The 20,031-nt window shown below is 38.8% G+C and overlaps 1 protein-coding gene across 1 annotated transcript; it reads left to right on the forward strand.

Moving 5' to 3' along the window:
* The first annotated feature begins 6,667 nt into the window (after nt 1-6,667).
* LOC111338946 (uncharacterized) lies at nt 6,668-14,900 on the forward strand. Its single transcript, XM_022945511.2, has 6 exons — nt 6,668-6,820; nt 7,984-8,377; nt 9,264-10,046; nt 11,154-12,242; nt 12,808-13,038; nt 13,426-14,900. The coding sequence occupies exons 1-6, from the start codon at nt 6,712-6,714 to the stop codon at nt 14,699-14,701; spliced, it is 3,882 nt and encodes a 1,293-aa protein (XP_022801246.2). The 5' UTR covers nt 6,668-6,711; the 3' UTR covers nt 14,702-14,900.
* The last annotated feature ends 5,131 nt before the right edge of the window (nt 14,901-20,031 follow it).

Here is a 20,031-nt window from a genome sequence, read left to right on the forward strand (position 1 = left end):
TTTGATAACACAGACTAATTAAAACTCCTACTCGTAAAGTGACTGGTATAATACACGACCAAATCAAATCGGATAACAGCCATTTCTCCTTCAGAAACTATGTTTTTTTCTTTTCCTGTGTTGACGCCAATCTAATCTAAATACCACTTTTTTAACAGCAGTAGCAAAAAAAAAGGCCAAGAAAAACAAATTTGGAGCCATTGAGGTTCAGTCGGCAGAGTTCATTTGATATATACCTGAGTGCAAGGCAAATCACTGCCGATATAGTCTTTCTTATGTTAGAAAGGTTAGTTAAACAACCTGAAATAAGCTCATCCATAATAAAGTGGCGTTCCGGGGCGTTGCTGTCTAAACAAAAACTGGATATCGTAGATTACCCTCCCATTGAAAAGCATTCTCTATTTATAATGAGATTGATCTACTGAAGGGGTACAAACGCCAACACGTAGGTCTCAAGTACAATACTTTAAACCTCCACATTTTGCATCGATCTTACGTTATGGATGATATTACTTGTTTTCATTCTATTATCAATCAGTACATTTTCACGCAATATCTCGAAATCTCTGGACCATTGCATTACATTTAAACTGCAAATAATGTAATACCACAATTGTTTTCAAGTTTTCTTTTACTTTAATTTTCTCCAAATAGTCTCTCCACCTACACACCGAGCACTGATAAACTTTAGGCCGACGTCAATATGATTGTCGACCGAATATCTCTCATGAAAGGAATCAATTAACCCACGCCTCAGTAATCTCTATATCCGATGTCTGTTCAGAGATAAATCCGATATTTCTTGAATACATCATGTGTAAAATCATGCAGTTTCGTATTTTTTAATAATGCAAAGGACTGCATACCGTTTGAAGCGTTCCTGCCCCCTCGAAATACTGTCCAAGTGAAGAAAAAACACCGAGAATTCAAAACTTCTATCAACCATTTTTCTTGCAACAATCTTTCAACCTGTTTCAGTTCAACCACATCAACGACGATTGCGGAAACATCTCTGAGCATTCGAGCGTGGACAGTCTATTTTTAACACCTCCAATATTGATACTTTTTCATTGCTCAGAAGAGTGATTAGGAACTCAAAAAAGTTGGTTTCTGTAGTTTTCTATCCGCTCAATTTCCCTAAAAAGGGCGGATGATGCTATCCAACGGATGAATCGCTATCTAGCGGATGATAGTTATCAAAATGGACTGGTAGACGTTTTTCAAATGGAGCTGATTTATTTATCGTTATTTATATCCTTCTAAAAACCTGAGCCTGATGTTTGTAAGGAAATGGCTCAAGAGTTCCTTTGGTTTGATAACACAGACTAATTAAAACTCTTACTTGTAAAGTGACTGGTATTCTACACGACCAAATCAAATCGGATAACAGCCATTTCTCCTTCAGAAATTATGTTTTTTTCTTTTCTTGTGTTGACGCCAATCTAATCTAAATACCACTTTTTAACAGCAGTAGCAAAAAGAAAAGGCCAAAAATAACAAATTTGGAGCCATTGAGGTTCATTCGGCAGATTTCATTTGATATGTGCCTGAGTGCAGGGCAAATCGCTGCCGATAAAGTCTTTCTTATGTTAAAAAGGTATATGTGCACGATCCTTCGCAGTAAAGCACTATTTGAGCAATAGTGAAAATCAGACCTGTACTAGTATCGCAGAGGTCAGTGGTTCGAATCCCGTACAGGCCTCAAATTTTTTTCAGGTCTGATTTTCACTATTGCTCAAATAGTGCTTTACTGCGAAGGATCGTGCACATATACGTTTCATAACCGCAGTGCACACATATGTTTCATATGTTTGTTGTTGTATGTTAAAAAGGTTAGTTAAACAACTTGAAATAAGCTCTGATGTCACAGCTTCATCCATGATAAAATGGCGTTCCAGGGCGTTGCTGTCTAAACCAAAACTGGATATCGTAGATTACCCTCCCACTGTAAAGCATTCTCTATTTATACTGAAATTTATCTACTGAAGAGGTGCAAACGCAAACACGTAGGTCTCAAGTACAGTACTTTAAACCTCCACATTTTACATCGATTTTACGTTGTGGTTTAGATATTCTAGCCTTCTCGGATAGGGACGAATAAATGGAGATTCCGTCTCCTGCAGGGTTAGGGGTAGGAGACGTTAATTTCCCACGCACGAGATTACTGTGTGATGGGTGTCCTCCTCTGGGGTGGGATGGGTGGGTTGTTGTCTTGCGCTTCATACATGAGCCTCTGGCTCGGGCAATATGGGTAACCATGCCCCACGCAAAGACATTAAACTTTGATTACTATTACTATTACTATTATGGATGATATTACTTGTTTTCATTCTATTATCAATCAGTACATTTTACGCAATATCTCGAAATCTCTGGACCATTGTATTACATTTAAACTGCAAATAATGCAATACCACAATTGTTTTCAGGTTTTCCTTTACTTTAATTTTCTCCAAAATAGTCTCTCCACCTACACACCGAGCACTGATAAAGTTCAGGCCTACGTCAATGTGATTGTCGACCGAATATCTCTCATGAAAGGAATCAATTAACCCACGCTTCAGTAATCTCTATATCCGATGTCTGTTCAGAGATAAATCCGATATTTCTTGAACACATCATGTGTAGAATCATGCAGTTTCGTGATTTTAAATAATGCAAAGGACTGCATACCGTTTGAAACGTTCCCACCCCCTTGAAATACTGTCCAAGTGCAGAAAAAACACCGAGAATTCAAAACTTCTGTCAACCATTTTTCCTGCGACAATCTTTCAACCTGTTTCAGTTGAACCACATCAACGACGATGTCTGACATCTCTGAGCATTCCAGCGTAGACAATCTATTCTTAACACCTCCAATATTGATACTTTTTCATAGCTCAGAAGAATGATTAGGAACTAATAAAAGTTGGTTTCTGTAGTTTTCTATCCGCTCGATTTCTCTAAAGACGCCAAAATGTAATTTTGTTAACCTTTGGACTTGAGTTCCATATACTTTCAGCCAAGAGAAAGGTGAAAGTCATTGCTCAAAACCAGAAACAGTACAACACCTGTCTTACTAAGTTTGTGTACGCAGGAAGTACTTGGCATGCTTGACATGAATATTAGGAATATTCTTCGCGTACATAACTTTCCAATTTACCTAAACAACCGTTAGTTGGTAAGGCTCAAATTTAACAGGGTATGACTCGTCATCCTTGGCTCAGTGTTTGGGTAGGAAGCGAATTGACGATAAATACTCATGTCTAACCCAGTTTGGGAACGTTATCACGCCAGTAAAGTAATCCCTTCACGAAATTCAACAATTTCTTCTCTCTTATTGCTCCTCGATCGATCAAAAGCTGGTAATAGCTCCAGCTTTCAAATAAAACTAAAACGCCCTTTTTTTGTTATAAAATCGTTTTTTTGGTTTTTTTTTTTCAGGAGAATTACATACAAAGGAATTCCCGTCAGAAGTTTGCGGACATCACGAATTCTGAAGAATAGTTTTTGAACAATATGTAATTACGTATGATGCACGATCCTCGCAATAGAGGGCGCTATTTATGCAATAGCGAAAATCAGACCTGAAAAAGGATCGTGCATCATACGTATCTAATACCGCAGTTCAAAATATATGAACTTCATATATTCATTGTATCTAAGTATGTAATTACTCTTTTAAGGTGAACAGTAATCAGTGCTCGCTGAAATGTTGTCTCATTCAAGTATACAGCTGCACGACAAAGCAATCGATAGCAGAATAACTTTGTTTTCATCGATAACTGAAGGCTGTGTGCATTATTTCACTACCACATGCGTGTAAAACAACAATATGCAATATGTATTTAGTATTATAAGGTGAACAGTAATCAGTGCACGGACGAAATGTTTTCTTATTCAAGTATATAGCTGCACGATAGAGATAACAGAATAACTCTTTTTTCATTGTTAAGGCTGTATGCAATGTTTCACCACACTGTGCAAGTAAAAGAACAGAACGATTTGAGCATAAGTTTGTCCTTAGTACCTCATTTTAGAGCAGAAGTGCGCCTACATGCTTTTCTCGCTACAAAAAATCTGATTACGTACGAGATCAATAACTTTTCCTTTTTGTCGTCTATTTTAAAACATATTTTGTCATAGCAGGTCATTTATCAAAACCTGCATTCATTTCATAGCAAAACGCAATCTCTCACCCTTAATGGGTAAACCACGCTTTTTAAGATGATCACGAAATTCTCGAGCGATTTACATTGATTTCTCGGAGTTTATCACGCAAGTATTTGTTTCGCATTTCTTTTTGTGTAGCCATGGAGAGACAAATGGTGGAAAAATTTGGGATAAATGAAGTAAGAACGTTCAAAAAGGACAATTACTTTTAGGTTTACATTCATAATAAAAAAAACTACAAATAGTCTCCTAACTGACGGTCCCTGAGCATTGATGAACTAAAAGTTCATATCCCTTCAAAGGGAGTATTTCACCTTTCTGTTCAGTGGTAATATTCAATGTTCCTTAGCTCCTAATGTGCCAAATCACAAGGTTTCGTCTTTTCAATCACTCAAAAGGCTACAGATGTTTGAATCCTAGCTTTCCATTCCAAAATTTGTGCCAAGTAAAGTTAAAGTTTTTAACTCATTGAAACTTCTCTAATTTTTAGCTCGCCTCGATTTCCAAACGGCCCTAAACTAATTCGTCATTTAATTCACTTCAAGTTCCGTTTCAGGTGCTTTCAGCCAAAAGAAAGAAGGAAAATTGCGACTGACTCGTAAAGGTTCCAAAAAAAAGGAAGTGCTCAGCATACATACTTTATATAAAGAAAACTTAACCTCGGAAACGATCTGTATAACCTTTTTTTAATTGCATGGTAGTTGTCAAGACTCAAGAATTGACACAGCATGACTCGTCATTCTAAGTTGAGTGTTTCAGTTGCGGGGTTTTGATGAAACATTATTATAGTTGACTTGCTTGAGAACAGACACGAGAATCAAGAGTTTCTTCCCTTCTATTGTTTTGCGCATTTTGCGCATGGAGATATTTTTAGATATTTTGTTTTGTCAATTCCAATCAAGTATCCCTTTGTGTTGAACGGTACATTCTGTTCTCGTTGTTCTGATTGCGATTACATGCGATATTTCAACACATGGTATCATTTAAACGATACAAAAAGCTGCGCAGAAAGCTGTTTAGAGTATCTAGTTTTTCGTGCACAAGTAAGACTTCAGTCTCCACCTTCTATTCTAAACAGACTTTATTTTAGCCGGTCATTTATTAAATCATTCGCTAATTTTATGACAAGCACAACCTCTATCACTCTCTAAGAGTAAACCATGCTTTTTCAGATGATCTTGCATGAGATCTTTCCAGGGATTTCAAAATATTTTTGGGAAATTGTTACGCAAAGAATTGCTTCCCATTTTCTTTCACGTAAAGCCATCTTAAGAAGGAAAGCATGGAATAATCAAAATCAATCGGTTGCAAAATTATGGGTAGATTTGTTTTCAGGAATCAGTCGACAAGGAAAACATGTATCTGCAAGTAACGTTTCTTTTTCAATGTAAACAAACTTTTATGAAAAACATCTGAGGCTTTAGGACAGAATTTTTTCATAAATGTACCAAGTCGCGCCATCATAAGAGGTCATAGAAATATATCATTCGAGAACTTTCACCACTGAAGGTAATGACGATATATTAAAAGGTCAGCTTGAGGTTATGGTATATATCTTCATTGTGTGAGATTAAAATATTTACCGTTGCAAATAAACACTGACGTTTTAGTTAGATATGCGACTGGCCATATCAGCTCTTGTTGTTCAACCAAGAAAACTGCTGATGACCTCGTTACTAGAAAAGGCATGCAACACCCTAACGTTTTGCGTAACCAAAGCTGCCAACAGACAAGTACAAGTACATACTGTATATTGTATATATTTTGTTACGTTTTTTATAATACTAAAAACTTTTGCGATTTTTCCGGGAGATTGTCACGCGAAGAAAGGCTCCTCCATCGACTTTTTGCATAAATATCTTGCATGAAGCTACGATCGAGATGGCAGAAATAGTTTCGATAAAACTGAAATAATTTTAAGAGGTCAAACAGAGCTCTTTGTAAATGTTTTTTTCCTAGGTATTTTTGACGCATAAAAACGAGATGAAAAAATTTCCTTTTTTCTTTGTTATAAATATTTGCCATTGTGCTCCATACAAATTATTGAGCCGTATTACAACCAATATGACAGAACAATGTTGAATACACAAGTGAAAGACATCTCTGAATTTCTTTGAAGTTTTTGTCTGTAGTAATTTTATTTCAGTTATTTGTCAGTTTGTAAAAATGTCTTCCAAAGGAGAAAAAAATCGTTACTGTTGGGAACAGCGACATTTGGTGACTTCCGAAAAATTAACCATCCAAATAGTAGTATTTAAATGGATATTTGACTTGATGATATTGTGACAGTCCCTTTGCTCAAGAAAGGAAACTACTAATGACATAGCTCAGATTGAAAAAGAGTTAAACGCCCTCATTTTTCATGTAACCCAGCTGTACACGCACGATAATTATTTTTATGTATTTCATTACTAACGTTCATCGCTTTGTCTGGACCACTTAACTCACAAGAGGTCCTTATCTCTTCCTAACAAAGATGGCAGTCTTGTGCTGTTATAAAAGAGGCCGATTAGACAACTTTGCCAAAGACTTAGGCTGGCGGTCTGAGCTGAAGACAAAATGTTGTTCGTGTCGGTGATAACCGTGTCTTTGGGTGTCCTACTCGCAGCGAAAGATGCATCAAGTTTAAGTGTGGGGAGTCAGGTGATGACTAAATTCAGAAACCTAGGTAAGATCATATTATTTTGCAAAGCGAACGAGTTCTTATTCCTAAAAGGTGAGCTACGATGCTCACATTTTAACATTTGAACAATCTGTCTAAATTACCTTGTCATTTCTCACTATGAATCGTAGTAACTGCCTGCAATTTCGCGGTCATTTTTCATTAAATTCCTCAAGTTCTCCGGTGGCTAGAAAAAGGAAGGACATAAAACTTTCCAGCTTACATGAACAAGAGCTTGCTCTTATTTTTCTCGTCACAGCAAAACAATCAATCCCGTGCTTTTCTAATTGTTTTCCTTATTTCTGATAAAGTGTTCTTTATTATGATAAAAAAAAATATATTCGCCACGAATAGGTCTGTATAGGGGAAAAAACGAGATAAAATTCTTCCCGTTTCTGTTTTCGTCGATGACGGCGAACTTTTTCTCGCCAACTTTATAGTTAGTCCTACGCTCCATAACTACGCCAGTTTTATGTTATGTTGTGCATTAATTGAGCGTTCCATTGCTGCTTTAATGTATATTACCTCTCGACAGAGTGAAAGACAAATTAATCAATTGATATTTTTAATTAGTAATAACTTCATATAGTTTAGTTCAGTACTAAGGATCGTCACATGAATTAATTCTGCAATGAAAAGTTTTAATGCCTACCAGATATGTCGCGGATGGCAAGGAAGTTTACGCGTTTCATATAATGTTGTTATCTATGCGAACAATATTTTGTTCGTAAAGATATCTGGAAAATGGATAAGATAGCGAAATTTCATAACGGACGCTTGTCTAAACTCGCGAACTATAAAATCAAGGTGATGGAAATTCGATTGAGTCCACATAAAGGTCCCTTTCAAGATTGGACCCGTAGCTGTATTCCTCATTTCGTTTAAGCATCGTGTAGGTGAGTGCTGGTTCACCTGCTTGCCTTTCGTGGGAATTCTCGCGGTGCAGTGATATCGCTTAATTTTGAAGCAGTGGGAAGGAGAGTAGTGTTTGTCTTTCAAACATGAAAGTCACGAGAATAGTGAAAATGGTCATCAACTTAAAATGCTCCTGATTGATAGACAGATTCTCTTTTTCACCACCTTAGGAAATGTGTAGAGAACAGTACGGAGAATATGTATAGCGAGGTTAGAGTGTAAAGAGTTAAAAGTCTTTGTTTCTATTTTCTTAGACTTCTACTTTAAATGTTGTGAAGGACATGTTGTTAGACGTGTTGGCGGTGATCACGCAAAATGCTGTGGGATACATACTTACGACTCTCGTTTCTTCTTCTGCTACCGAAGACTTATCTACCCACTCTGCGGCAAATTGACCTACAATCCAATTACCCAAAAATGTTGTCATGGAGTAGTAAACCCTCGAATAGGCGGTCAATACAGCACTTGTTGTTACACCAAGAGTTACGACGGCCGAGGAAACTTTTGTTACGATAGGAAAGTGTACCCAAAGTGCCACGATAGTGCTTACAACCCTCGGTCGTTTATCTGTTGCGATAACAAAATCAGACCTCTCGTTGGTGGTCAAAGTACCAAATGCTGTAAAGATAAAAGTTACGACAGCGGAAGGTAAGGGAGTCGAGATTAGGGAGGTAGTAGTTGTAAGGGTTTGTTTATATCGTTGTTTATTCTTTTTTCGAGAGAGAGTGGGATGGGGCCACGGTATAGCAGTTCCGCAAAGATGAAACTATCTGCTCCCTCTACAACATTTCTCATCGCACGTAACGATGTTAATTTACCTCGCGTTTCTGTTTCGGATCAACTCTGGCTGATATCAAATGTATGAATCGCAAGGCTTTAACCATGCCTCTAGACACTCGCACATTGAGATATTGAATAATAATAATAATAATTACATTCGACTGTTTTAATGTTTTTAATATTTCTATTTTAGCATTTATTTGTAGGATCTCGTGAAAATCTGGGGAGTATGTTTTTTGGGAATGTGCTCTAAATTACAAATCAACGTAATGCATATCGTTATTGTGGAGGTTATCAACACCGGGGCTTTGGCCGCCCCATAGACCACTTTCATAAATGGATGCCGGATTAATATTCTTTTGTTTAAATTTAAATTAGCCTTTCTGGCCTCGCTTGAGATAATGTATTCTTTTGCATTCTTTTCAATTTTGTACTGGAGAACGAGGCCAGAAAGGCTAATTTCAATTTAAACAAAAGAATATTAATTCAGCAGCCATTTATGAAAGTGGTCTATCTGTTGTATCTATTTTCTCTTTGCGGTAGTTATAATCATATCATTTGTTTTCACAACAACAACAACAACAAAAACTTTTATTTGAACATGATGGTGATGAAAGCGTTGCCGCTTATGGGGTCGTCCATTATTTGCTATAGGATAAACGACAGTTCCGTGCCCTGTACCAGCTTTTGCGCGACTTGAGTTTTTCATTAAACAAACTCCATTAAAAGTCCTCTTTATTTTTCCGTTTGACAGTTATTTTTGCTTCAACCACTACATTTATCCAAAATGCTTCAAGAAAATATACAATCCTCTGACCTATATATGCTGTCAGAACAACTTCTACAGTCGTCCCGGTGGTAAATATGCCAGATGCTGTGAGAAGAAGGCCTATGACTCTTCCACCAATTTCTGTCACAGAGGAGCCATTGTTCCTAAATGCGGTAACAGAGTATACGACCCTGATCACTTCTTATGCTGCAATAGTAACCTATGTCCTCAGTACGGAGTAAAACAAGGCAAATGCTGCGGTGTAAAAAGCTACGACTCACGCTACTTCTTTTGCTATGGAAACAAGATCCAAAAAAAGTGTGGCGGAAATGCCTACAATATCCAGACGTCATTCTGTTGTGGGAACCTCGTGGCACCTCGGGGTGGTTATGGTCACTATGCCAGCTGCTGTTACAAACGTCCATATAACTCACGCACCGACTTCTGTTTCAGCCAAAAGGTGTACGCAAAGTGTGACTTATCACCTTATAATCCCACAAGGAGCCTTTGCTGCAACAAGCGGGTGGTTCCTAAGATTGGTGGCAGCTTTACCGCCTGCTGCCTCACCAAAAGTTATGATACACGACAATACTTCTGCCATGGAGGTAGGATTATCTCCTTGTGTGGAAAGAAGCCTTATAATCCAGTTAGCCAAATTTGTTGCAATTCTGTGATTGCTGCACGAACGGGTGGACTGCAAGCCAGGTGTTGTGGTAAAAGTAGCTACAACCAGCTGTCAGCTTTTTGCGTCGGCGAAGTTGTTCACAAGTAAGTGCACGGTGGACCGTTTTGCGTGACTCAAATTTAAGCTAGCTCAGTCTATATGTCCAGGTAAAAGAAGCTAAAACCTCCCTTTACTTGTTACGATATATTGAGCGATATGCCTAAGCCCCAAACTTCGTCGTGACACACACGAGAAGTCTGCGGCATCGATAGAGAAACGTGAAATTTCTGGGTTATAGTACTGGCGTACACTTCCTCGCAACTTTCTATTTCTTGCATAATGTCACGAGTGACAAATAATCATTAATATTGACCTTAACGGTTTGTATTCATCTGTAGTTCCATTAATGAAATTACGAAGTTACGACGGTAACGCGCCAAGTGCTAAGTTTGTGCGTATTTTTCACAATGCTATAGAGGAAGCTGATATGAGATTAATTGACATGCGAAAACTTACATTTGCTTTAAGCCATTAAGAAGTTGTAAGGTGGGGTTTTCGTCAACTTATTCATAAAAGAAGGAATGGAATCTAAATGGTTTGCTCGAACTTTTAAGCACTTAAAAACGTATGACCTCTATCGCTGAAGGCTCCGGAAAATAATTGAAATCTGGCCAAAAAAAAATTTCACTTGTCATCAGTACTTCACATCACCTTTAAGATTAGAAGATTAGAAGATTAGAAGATTTTAAGATTAGAAGATTTGTTTTCCTTATACAACATTGCCGAAAAATTCATGCCGGACTTGATACACTTTAAAGAAAATCTTACAAAAATAAAAGACCTGCGGACACTGAAAATTTTCATAAAGTCCACTAAAAAATCTTATCATTGGTACCTTGTTGAGATCGATGACAGGATTTTTTAATTCTCAAAGTAGAGTTTCACATTTCTTAGAAAGTTAATGTGAGAGCAGTCCTTACAACCCACTCGCTCAGAACAATGTTGTTAGTAAGATATTAGTAAAATAGTTACGTGAGGTCAAGAGGGTGTGCAACTTCTAACACTGGTCAGATATAACAAAACGTCTCTATGCGGCGAATGTTTAAAGGAGCCCTTCAGTAACAGACTGTAAATTACTTGGAGGAATTAAAATCAGTTCTAGCTTCTCATTGAGAAAATAATCACTTATTTAAACGTTTCGTTTTTTACAGTAAGTGTGGAAGAAGTCCTTACAACCCTACCCGTCAGCACTGCTGCAGTGGGAAGGTTGTTCCTCGAGTTGGCGGCAAAAACGCCAAGTGCTGTGGTGCACACAGCTACGATCCCGTTTTATACTTCTGCAGTAGTGGTCATGTCTTCCTGAAGTGTAAAGCCACCAGCTATAACCCCTCCACACACATGTGCTGCGAGAATTACGTGGTATCCCGACTTGGTGGTGCTGCTGCACGGTGCTGTTCGCGGTACAGTTACAGTTCTCTGACCCACTTCTGCCACTCCGACAAGGTGTACGCTCTGTGTGGTAAGACTGAGTACAATCCTTACAGCTTCATTTGCTGCAATGGACAAGTGACATCGCGTGTAGGAGGCTCAAGGGCGAAGTGTTGTGCTCATCTCAGCTATGACGACAGCCGTTATTTTTGTCTTCAATCCAAAGTCTATCCACTCTGTGAGAAGAAAAGCTACAACCCTGCTGTGACACTATGTTGCCTTGGAAGTCAGCAGCCACGTATTGGAGGACTGGCTGCTAAATGCTGCGCTAATGCCTCGTACGACTCTCGCATAAACTTCTGTTACGACAAAGTCATCTACGGTCGATGCCAGCAGCAGCAGTACAACCCAGGCACATATCAGTGCTGCAATAAATACCTTGTCCAGCGCGCCGGTTCAACTTCACGTTGCTGTGGTCAAAAAAGCTACCACCCCGACAAGTTCTTCTGTAGTAATTACAAATTGTATGCATTGTGCGCCAACAGCCCATATGATCCCCTCGGAGACCTTTGCTGTTCCGGTACTTCCATTCCCCTAGGTAAAATTCCCCTACGGTATGCCAGTTGTTGTGGAAAATCGGTCTACAATACACATTACGACTTCTGTTATCGTGACGTAGTTTACCCCAAATGCGGCGGCCAAGCCTATAGTCCTACCACACAGTCCTGCTGTAACAATAAAGTCCTTCATTTGGTCGGCGGTCAATACTCTAAGTGCTGCGGCTACGAGAACTACGACTCAAGGGACTACTTTTGCCATAGTAACAAAACAGTATTACACAAGTGTGGTGGTAAAATATACAACCCTTTAAGGTAGGGGACCATTGATATCATTTATGGTAAATAGCTCGGTTACGGCAGATCTGAAAAGCATCTTTTACATACACAACTCTTATATAGACAAGATTCGTATGTAGTGCGATACGGAATTACTTGTCAGCCAGACGAGGACCCATTTGAGGATATTACCTAGGAACAGACCACTAACTACACTTGATTATCGTCAGGTTGAGTGGTGGGCTCTTCTCAGATATAAAGTGGGAGAAAGATTTATTACGTATAATAGGAACCACATGGTAACCTTTCAGCTCGGTAACGAAATAGAGAAACGTGTCTTCTAGCCCCATCAGGAGTGTTGGACAACGAAGAAACAATATGTAAGTCCCTGGGAGGAATCGAGCCTTAGATCCTAGAATTACACGTTGCAAAGGTCTGAGATTGGAACCTCTTTTTCTTTACGCGTTCGTGACAGGATCACGGAGCAACAAAGGACGAAGAGATGCTCTCCGCCAAGGAGCGAATATTGATTACTCTTTGAAGTTGCTTTTGTTTTAATTTTTTACTCTTCCAAGTTAACTTGTGTTACCATTATTTTTAGTGAACAATGTTGTGGTGGGAAAATTGGCCCTAGTTACGGTCTACGAGACTCCGACTGCTGCGGGACTCAAGCTTTCAATTCCCGGATGTCATTTTGTTATGGCGGCACAATTTATCAGCGCTGTAGTTACAAAACCTACGACCCTGCTGCCTTCTTATGTTGCAACGGCGAAGTAGTATTAAAGGATGGAGGAAACAAAACCAAATGCTGCGGGAAAAAGAGCTATAACAGGTACTTTAACAAGTATTTAGCCTTAGCACTATTTCTGGTGATAATGGTGAAGCTTTTAACGCTGCCAGCACATTTTATTATTTTCATGACGTCTAGAAATGGTCGCATAGAAAAATTATGTTATCCTCTCTTTACTTATTAAATCGCCCGCATTTTTTAATCTCTGCTTATGAAATAGCTAGCATTTTCTAAAAACGAATTAATTTCAATAAATGCAATCAATCAAGGTATTAAGCTATAATTCCTTGGTGTCTCGCTATTCGTGACTCACGGAGATGGATTAGTGAGGTGACAAGTACCGCAACAGTAACAAAGGTATTGCATGCCCTCATCAATAACAGGTTTATAGCTGCCTCCTCACTTTATCATATTTTAACCAATTTTCAGTGAGTTATTCTTCTGCCATAACGAGAAGATCATCTACCTATGTGGAGGCAGCCCATATGATCCTGTCAAGTCCACTTGCTGCATTGGTACACTAACCAGCTATGGACAGATCCCTTCTACTTACGCAAAATGCTGTGTCAACAGCCTGTACGACCACAGGACATATTTCTGTTACGGAGGAAAGAAGTACCAGAAATGTGGCCAAGCCTCATACGGTCCAGATACCTCGCAGTGCTGCAATGGAACAGTTGTTTTGAAAAAGGGAGGACTCCTCTCGAGATGCTGTGGGAAAGAGAGTTATAATTCTTACTCACATTTCTGCTTCCAGGGGAAGATAATACAAAAGTGTGGAAACAGCACTTATGCACCTGAATCTCACCTTTGCTGTGCTGGGAATGTTCAACGTCGCACTGGTGGAAACTACGCCCGATGTTGTGCGTCCAACAGTTATGATAGCTCTAAGTCTTTCTGTTCCGGTGGGAAGATCTACCCACGCTGCGGAGGCCATGAATACAACCCTATCTCCTTCATCTGCTGTGGAAACATGCCCGTCACCCGCGATGGTGGGCTTACAGCGCAATGCTGTGGAGTGAAGAGTTTCGACTCCCGCTTTTACTTCTGCGAGAACAGCAAGATCTACACGTTGTGCGAGAAGAAGAGGTATGACACTTTGAAGTTTACATGCTGTGACAACCATTTGAATTCCCTTTTTACCCGCGGAAACAGCACAGAGTGCTGTGGAAAGAAAGCATATACCAATACCCGCTCCTTCTGCACTAAAGGCCAAATTGTTCCTTTTTGTAACAACGTTCGGTACGACTTAGACACCCAGAAGTGTTGTGCTGACACCGTGACACCAAAACGGGGAGGACAGCTTTCGAAATGCTGCGGCAGAGAAAGCTACGACTCCAGTCATTATTTCTGTTACAACGACACCATTACGTCACTGTGTGGTGGCAAAAAGCCCTACGATCTTGTCCGCTCTTTGTGCTGTAACGGAACAGTTCAACAGCGAGTTAGTGGAAAAGACACAGCGTGTTGCGCCCAATCCCCTTACAACTCCAAGACTCACTTTTGCAATAAAAACCGTGTGTATTCACTCTGTGGCGGCGTCCCTTATGACCCTTACACTGGCATCTGTTGTGGATCAAAGCTAAACCCGCGGCCAAACGGAGCATCCCTCGAGTGCTGCCTGGAAAGTGCATATGACCCATCCATTTTTGTCTGTCTCTGGGGAACGAAAATAGCTCCGAAGTATGACAAGAAGGCCTACTGAAATTATTGTTATTCCACGAGAACTTTAGAAAGGGACACTCTCATATGATATTGAGTTTGTTTATCTTTTATTATTTTTTTTCTGATTATATGGTTGTGGCTTATTTTAAAAAGAGATTTTAAACATTTAAAAGGCTTCGCAAAAGTTGGGAGCATGGGCTACCGTAATGCTCTATGAATAAACTAGTAGTTTTTAATCATTGGGAATTAACTTTTTTCTTCGTATCCTAGCAATAATTCTGTTGAACATCTTGTCTGGTCCTGGTATAAGCATGATGAAGCCCTCTCTTAGGAGAAGTTTTTCTATCCGGAATCGATTTGCATTGTCCTAAGCCGATACTCGAGACCAATAATGAAATTTACCCCATCTTAAAGTGACTTTTTTATCCATGCAAGGTAGCTTTCTTAAACGTAAAGAATCCTGTAGCTCCGTCGTTTCTATTGTTATTCGTAGATATCTCCTTTGATTGTTGTTTATCTGTATTCCACGAGCCTCTCCCGTTAGATTAATTTTTATAACTCAGTGGTTGTGCTGCTTCAGAGAGGTAAACTGAGTTATTTCGCGGCAACGCAAAAGGAATATATGAAACACGACATTTTAAACCTGTCAGCTTGAAACAAACCACCTCGAAGTAAAGCGAGTTTTAAGCTTGTTGCAATGCGGACTGTAAGCAAGGATGACGTTTATGATAACCTGGTCGTCTTCCTGTCGTATTCCGGTTTCTTGTACATCGGCAAAACAGGAAGACGACTAGGTGACCGATTCCGAGAACATTTTCGCGACATAGAAAGGAATGACAAAATCAGTCGCTAGACACTTTAATCATTGTCAGCAGCATGTAGCAGTCTAATTCACCCTGACCAAGGACTTACCCTCGAGACATCAGCTTTTTAACTCTTCACGGTGGCCGATTCGCATTTTCAACTTAGTTGATGAAACCCAATTACCTCGTTGCCTCCACCAACACAGCACCACAGTTTCTTTAGAAACTTACCCCCTTCATTGATTTGTCTCGAGGAGTTGACTCCTTTCCTACGGAAGTACTTTCTTTTCTTCAAGTAAATTTCTATGAAGCGCCAAAGTGGACAAAAATGCCGTTTAGCAATTCTTCTTTCCAATTACATAAATATGTTCTAAACTCAAGATTTTTGTCTTCAGTTTACATATCAGATGCTAACTTAGTGAAATATTTATGCTCTTTTTCGCATTTATTTTCTAAACTCTTCAGTTGCATTCTAATTGCAAAGAAAATGCGTTACAAGTACAGAATTAAAAAATAAAGTATTCTAATAATGTTCTTTTCATGCCAAGTTTGAAAAAACTCTGCTCGTAGGAATGAAAAATTATCCTACTCTCAGTCAGAAAATACATTGTAATTGCAGAAAAATACGTTCTAAGTAGGATGCGAATTATTCACAGTTGAATTTTTTCGTGCTAATTAAAACATGTTTCTAATTAACATGCAAATTTATGCCACACAAAGCGGTGTTGGGCAAGGGTATCGCGGTCGCTGATGTAATTGACATTTCCCCTTTTGCGCTAATTTTAAAGCTTTGAATTGAAGACTATATAGAAAAGTTACGATATGCCTTTATACCGTCGAGGAAGAGGCGACATAGAGATAGAGAGATTCAAGCAGTTCTCGGTCAACAATTGCTAGCTTCAGTCATTAATGGGAGACTCAGAATACAAACCTGGACGACTTAGAAATCGCTGTTGATCGAACGATCGAGATCTGTACAACGTTTAGCGTTCTTCATCAGAGTGTACCCACTAACAGCGCTGCAAGTAATTCAGTTGTTGGCCTGACGAGTATTTTAGACTATATACGAACACATCTTCGTACGAGACTCAAAGGTTTAAATACAGAGTGTCTGTTCTTTTGAATACCAATGCCCAGTGAGTAGCAGTGGCGAGAAAGGTCGTCCTCGTTTTGAAATTATGAAGGATCAACTGGAATTCTTGCGAAGTAAACACTTTCGCTGGGCTAGCATTGCTAAATTACTGAGAATTTCTGAGAGAACTCTTAGAGGACGAAGAGAGGAATCTGGACTCCAAACGGACGGTTTTACTGAGATTTCAGAGAGCAACCTAACAGCTGTCGTTCAATCAGTGAAATCGCTTTACTCCCAATATTGGCCTGTCATGAAAGCATTCAAAAGAACTAACTTAGGATTATGTAGTGCATTTTTTTACTCTCTTAGGTTATCTCTAGCGTGTGGCATTTGTATCTACCACGTAATTCGCATTCTTTACTTGTGTAATTAGCCTTTAGTCTATATATTCAATAGTTTTCTTCCCTTTTCCTCGCACCTTGCATCCGTATATAATGAAGGATTTGGGCACGGTTACGAAGAAGCGAGGTGAAGGTTCGTAAGTTACGACTTTGACTTTGACTTTGACTTTATTTATTTATTTATTTATTTAAATTAAAGAAATAAAGGCCTTTGTAGCCCGCAGTTAGCAAAGCTATTCTAGGCGGGCTACCTAAACAGACACTGTATAGGCTCTCTCACACGCACATACACGCACACACACACACACATACAGACACACGCAACAATTAAATAAATAAATAAATAAATGAGCAAATAAAAATAAATAATATTAGTGATAATCATGTCAAAGGTTTTAACCGAGCCAGTCACACAAGGGATTTTTAACAGGTGAAAGAGAAAGCTAATCAGTTGAAATACAAATACAAGCTAGAAAGGTCAAGGTAGTGCAAGTCAAAATTCATCTCCTCCACTTCAAGAATTTTTAAAAGCAGGTGAGTTAGCTTACGTTTAAAAAGAGCTTTCCTTAGCTTACGAAGTTCAGGGGGGATGCCATTCCATACTTTCGCACCAACTCTAGAAAAGGAAAGCAACTGACGATTTATATCTTCATATATTCATCGTATCTGATTTATCATCACCGGTTTATTACGGATCAACTTAAAGGCATGCTCCCAGTTGGCTTGTTAGCTCGATTGGTAGAGCGCTGCACTAGTATCGCAGAGGTCAGTGGTTCGAATCCCGTACAGGCCTGATTTTTTTCAGGTCTGATTTACGCTATTGCATGAATAGCGCTCTCTACTGCGAGGATCGTGCATCATACGTATCTGCAACGGCAAATATATGAACTTCATATATTCATCGTATCTGATTATTAGAATACTTCATTATTTTTTTTAAATAGAATGTAATAAGAACATTAGAACATCTAAAACATTTCAATTAGAATACTTTTTTTCTGTACTGACTTTCAAACGCATTTTCTTTGCAATTAGAATGCAACTGAAGAGTTTATAAAATAAATGCGAAAAAGAGCATAAATATTTTACTAAGTTAGCATCTGATATGTAAGCTGAGGACAAAATCTTGAGTTTAGAACATATTTATGTAATTGGAAAGAAAAATTGCTAAACGACATTTTTGTCCAAAACTGTTCCTTCGACTTAATAAATTTTTAACGTTCGAGGGTGTACACACAACGATTTTAAACAATTAATGTCTGCGTAGTCACCAAACAGATGAGAGGTAAAACCACCAGAAAAGTAAACAATTGGTAAGTACGGAAAGTAACGCTTCCCTATCCCCTATAAAAATTCGCTGGTTACTCATTTTAGCGATATGTAACGATATAAATACTAACTGCTCGTAGTGAGAGGAATGAAGGCTTGGAATTGTATTTAAGAACGATTGTGGCCAGCGGACGCTTTGTTAAAAACAAAATATACCCGGGAACGTCGAGGAATATTGCACAATAATGTAATTGATGACGAAAGATGATCGCGGAAAAGCGATTGCATCGAGCGTCTTCACTCGTAGTTACACCTTTAGTCTTTGAAAGAGCTTGGACTCGGTTACACATGCGCTAACTGCGACGAGTATTTTGATTAAAATTGGCACTCTTTCGAAGAAAGGTCGAGTTAAATTTTAACGTCACAGCATTACTTCGGAAATGTAATAGAGGAGTTCCGTATAATTTCGGAGGTCGCTATCAATTGGTCTGCCGTCGTCATATCGATTTCTTGACATCTGAGCGAGTGACACATTTGTATGTTCTGCCCCATTTAAATAGTCGTTTGTACGCTTCGCGTACCAAGGATTAAAAAGTTTCTTTTACAGCACGCATCTATATTTCAGTTAAAGATTCTAGGTTTCAATTTCGTCAATGTACACACACACATATGATTTATTTGTCACACAGCACGATATTTGATTTGTAAATAGGTGACATAAGCTAGAAAAGCTGACATAATGTCTCGGTATAACTGATGGAAAGTAGAATGTTCTTCTACGTTGGAATAATAGGTTTCAATTTCGTCAATGTATTTAGTCACTTGTCTGCGTATTTCATAAAGATCTTTTAAGGTAGCTTTTTCTTTTACAATGGTAAATAATTCGCCTAGGATCGCTCCGGTCCATCAGTGGGGGTTATGTTCGATTTCTCCGTTCAAATGAGCTAGAAACAAGTCTTTAGTAGAGGTCATTTCTTTGTCTAAACGTGGAGGAGAAAGCCACCTGCTGTCTCAAGGACCCTAGATTGAACAGGTACACTTGTTTGCATTGCGTTTAAAAAATGAGTGTCGTTTAAAATGCAAGTTTGGTAAACAAGAATAGACACGCAAGATTTTTGCATATTCACAAAAGACGGTTATTTGTCGCACAACACATTGTCATACAAGGACTTTAGAGCAAAGAACTTGAAAATAAGTGACATAGACCAAAAATGAAGGCATCAGTTGACAGTATAACCGATGGAATGTATTTTTTTCTTCCCCTTCTTGGTCGTAGGTCTCAATTTCCTCGATGTAGGTAGTCACTTGTTTGCGCATGACGCCGAGATCATGTGTAGCGGTTTTTTTCTTTGACTATGGCTAATAATTCGTCTAATATGGCTCTTGCCCCTGGAGGGTTTTCTTCCATGTCTTTGCCCAAGTGTATTAAAAAAGAGTTCTTTAGACGACGCCAAAAAAAACCGTTATCACACCAAATTAGTGACATGAGAAAGTCAGGAGGAGGAGGAATCTTACGAGCATTATAACGCACTGCTCAATCTGTAAGAGATTTACGATCGTAAGACACAGGGATGGACAAGCTGTCAAAGTGTTCGGGTAGACCTTGTCGCTATAAACTCTTGTTCAGTATTATAATGTCTGACTTCTACGATTTCTCCTGTGATTGCGGTCAATGCGAATGGTGTGTACTAAAATAAGAAGAAGTAGAGAGAAAAGCGTTTTGGCAGGACAATTTAAAAAGAATAAGAGCACTCTAGAAACCAAAGTGGATAGACGAAATATGAGTGTTTCTTATGAATGATACATAGTATCACGCAGCTACCCA

The sequence above is a fragment of the Stylophora pistillata genome, chromosome 3, assembly GCF_964205215.1.
Source record: "Stylophora pistillata chromosome 3, jaStyPist1.2, whole genome shotgun sequence".
Taxonomy (NCBI): Eukaryota; Metazoa; Cnidaria; class Anthozoa; order Scleractinia; family Pocilloporidae; genus Stylophora; species Stylophora pistillata.

Bases quoted from the DNA above. Each gene is read 5' to 3' on its own strand.
- LOC111338946 (XM_022945511.2), top strand. From the start codon at position 6,712: ATGTTGTTCGTGTCGGTGATAACCGTGTCTTTGGGTGTCCTACTCGCA. The intron at 8,378-9,263 runs GTAAGGGAGTCG...TCCGTTTGACAG, and splicing joins AAAAGTTACGACAGCGGAAG to TTATTTTTGCTTCAACCACT. The intron at 10,047-11,153 runs GTAAGTGCACGG...CGTTTTTTACAG, and splicing joins GTCGGCGAAGTTGTTCACAA to TAAGTGTGGAAGAAGTCCTT.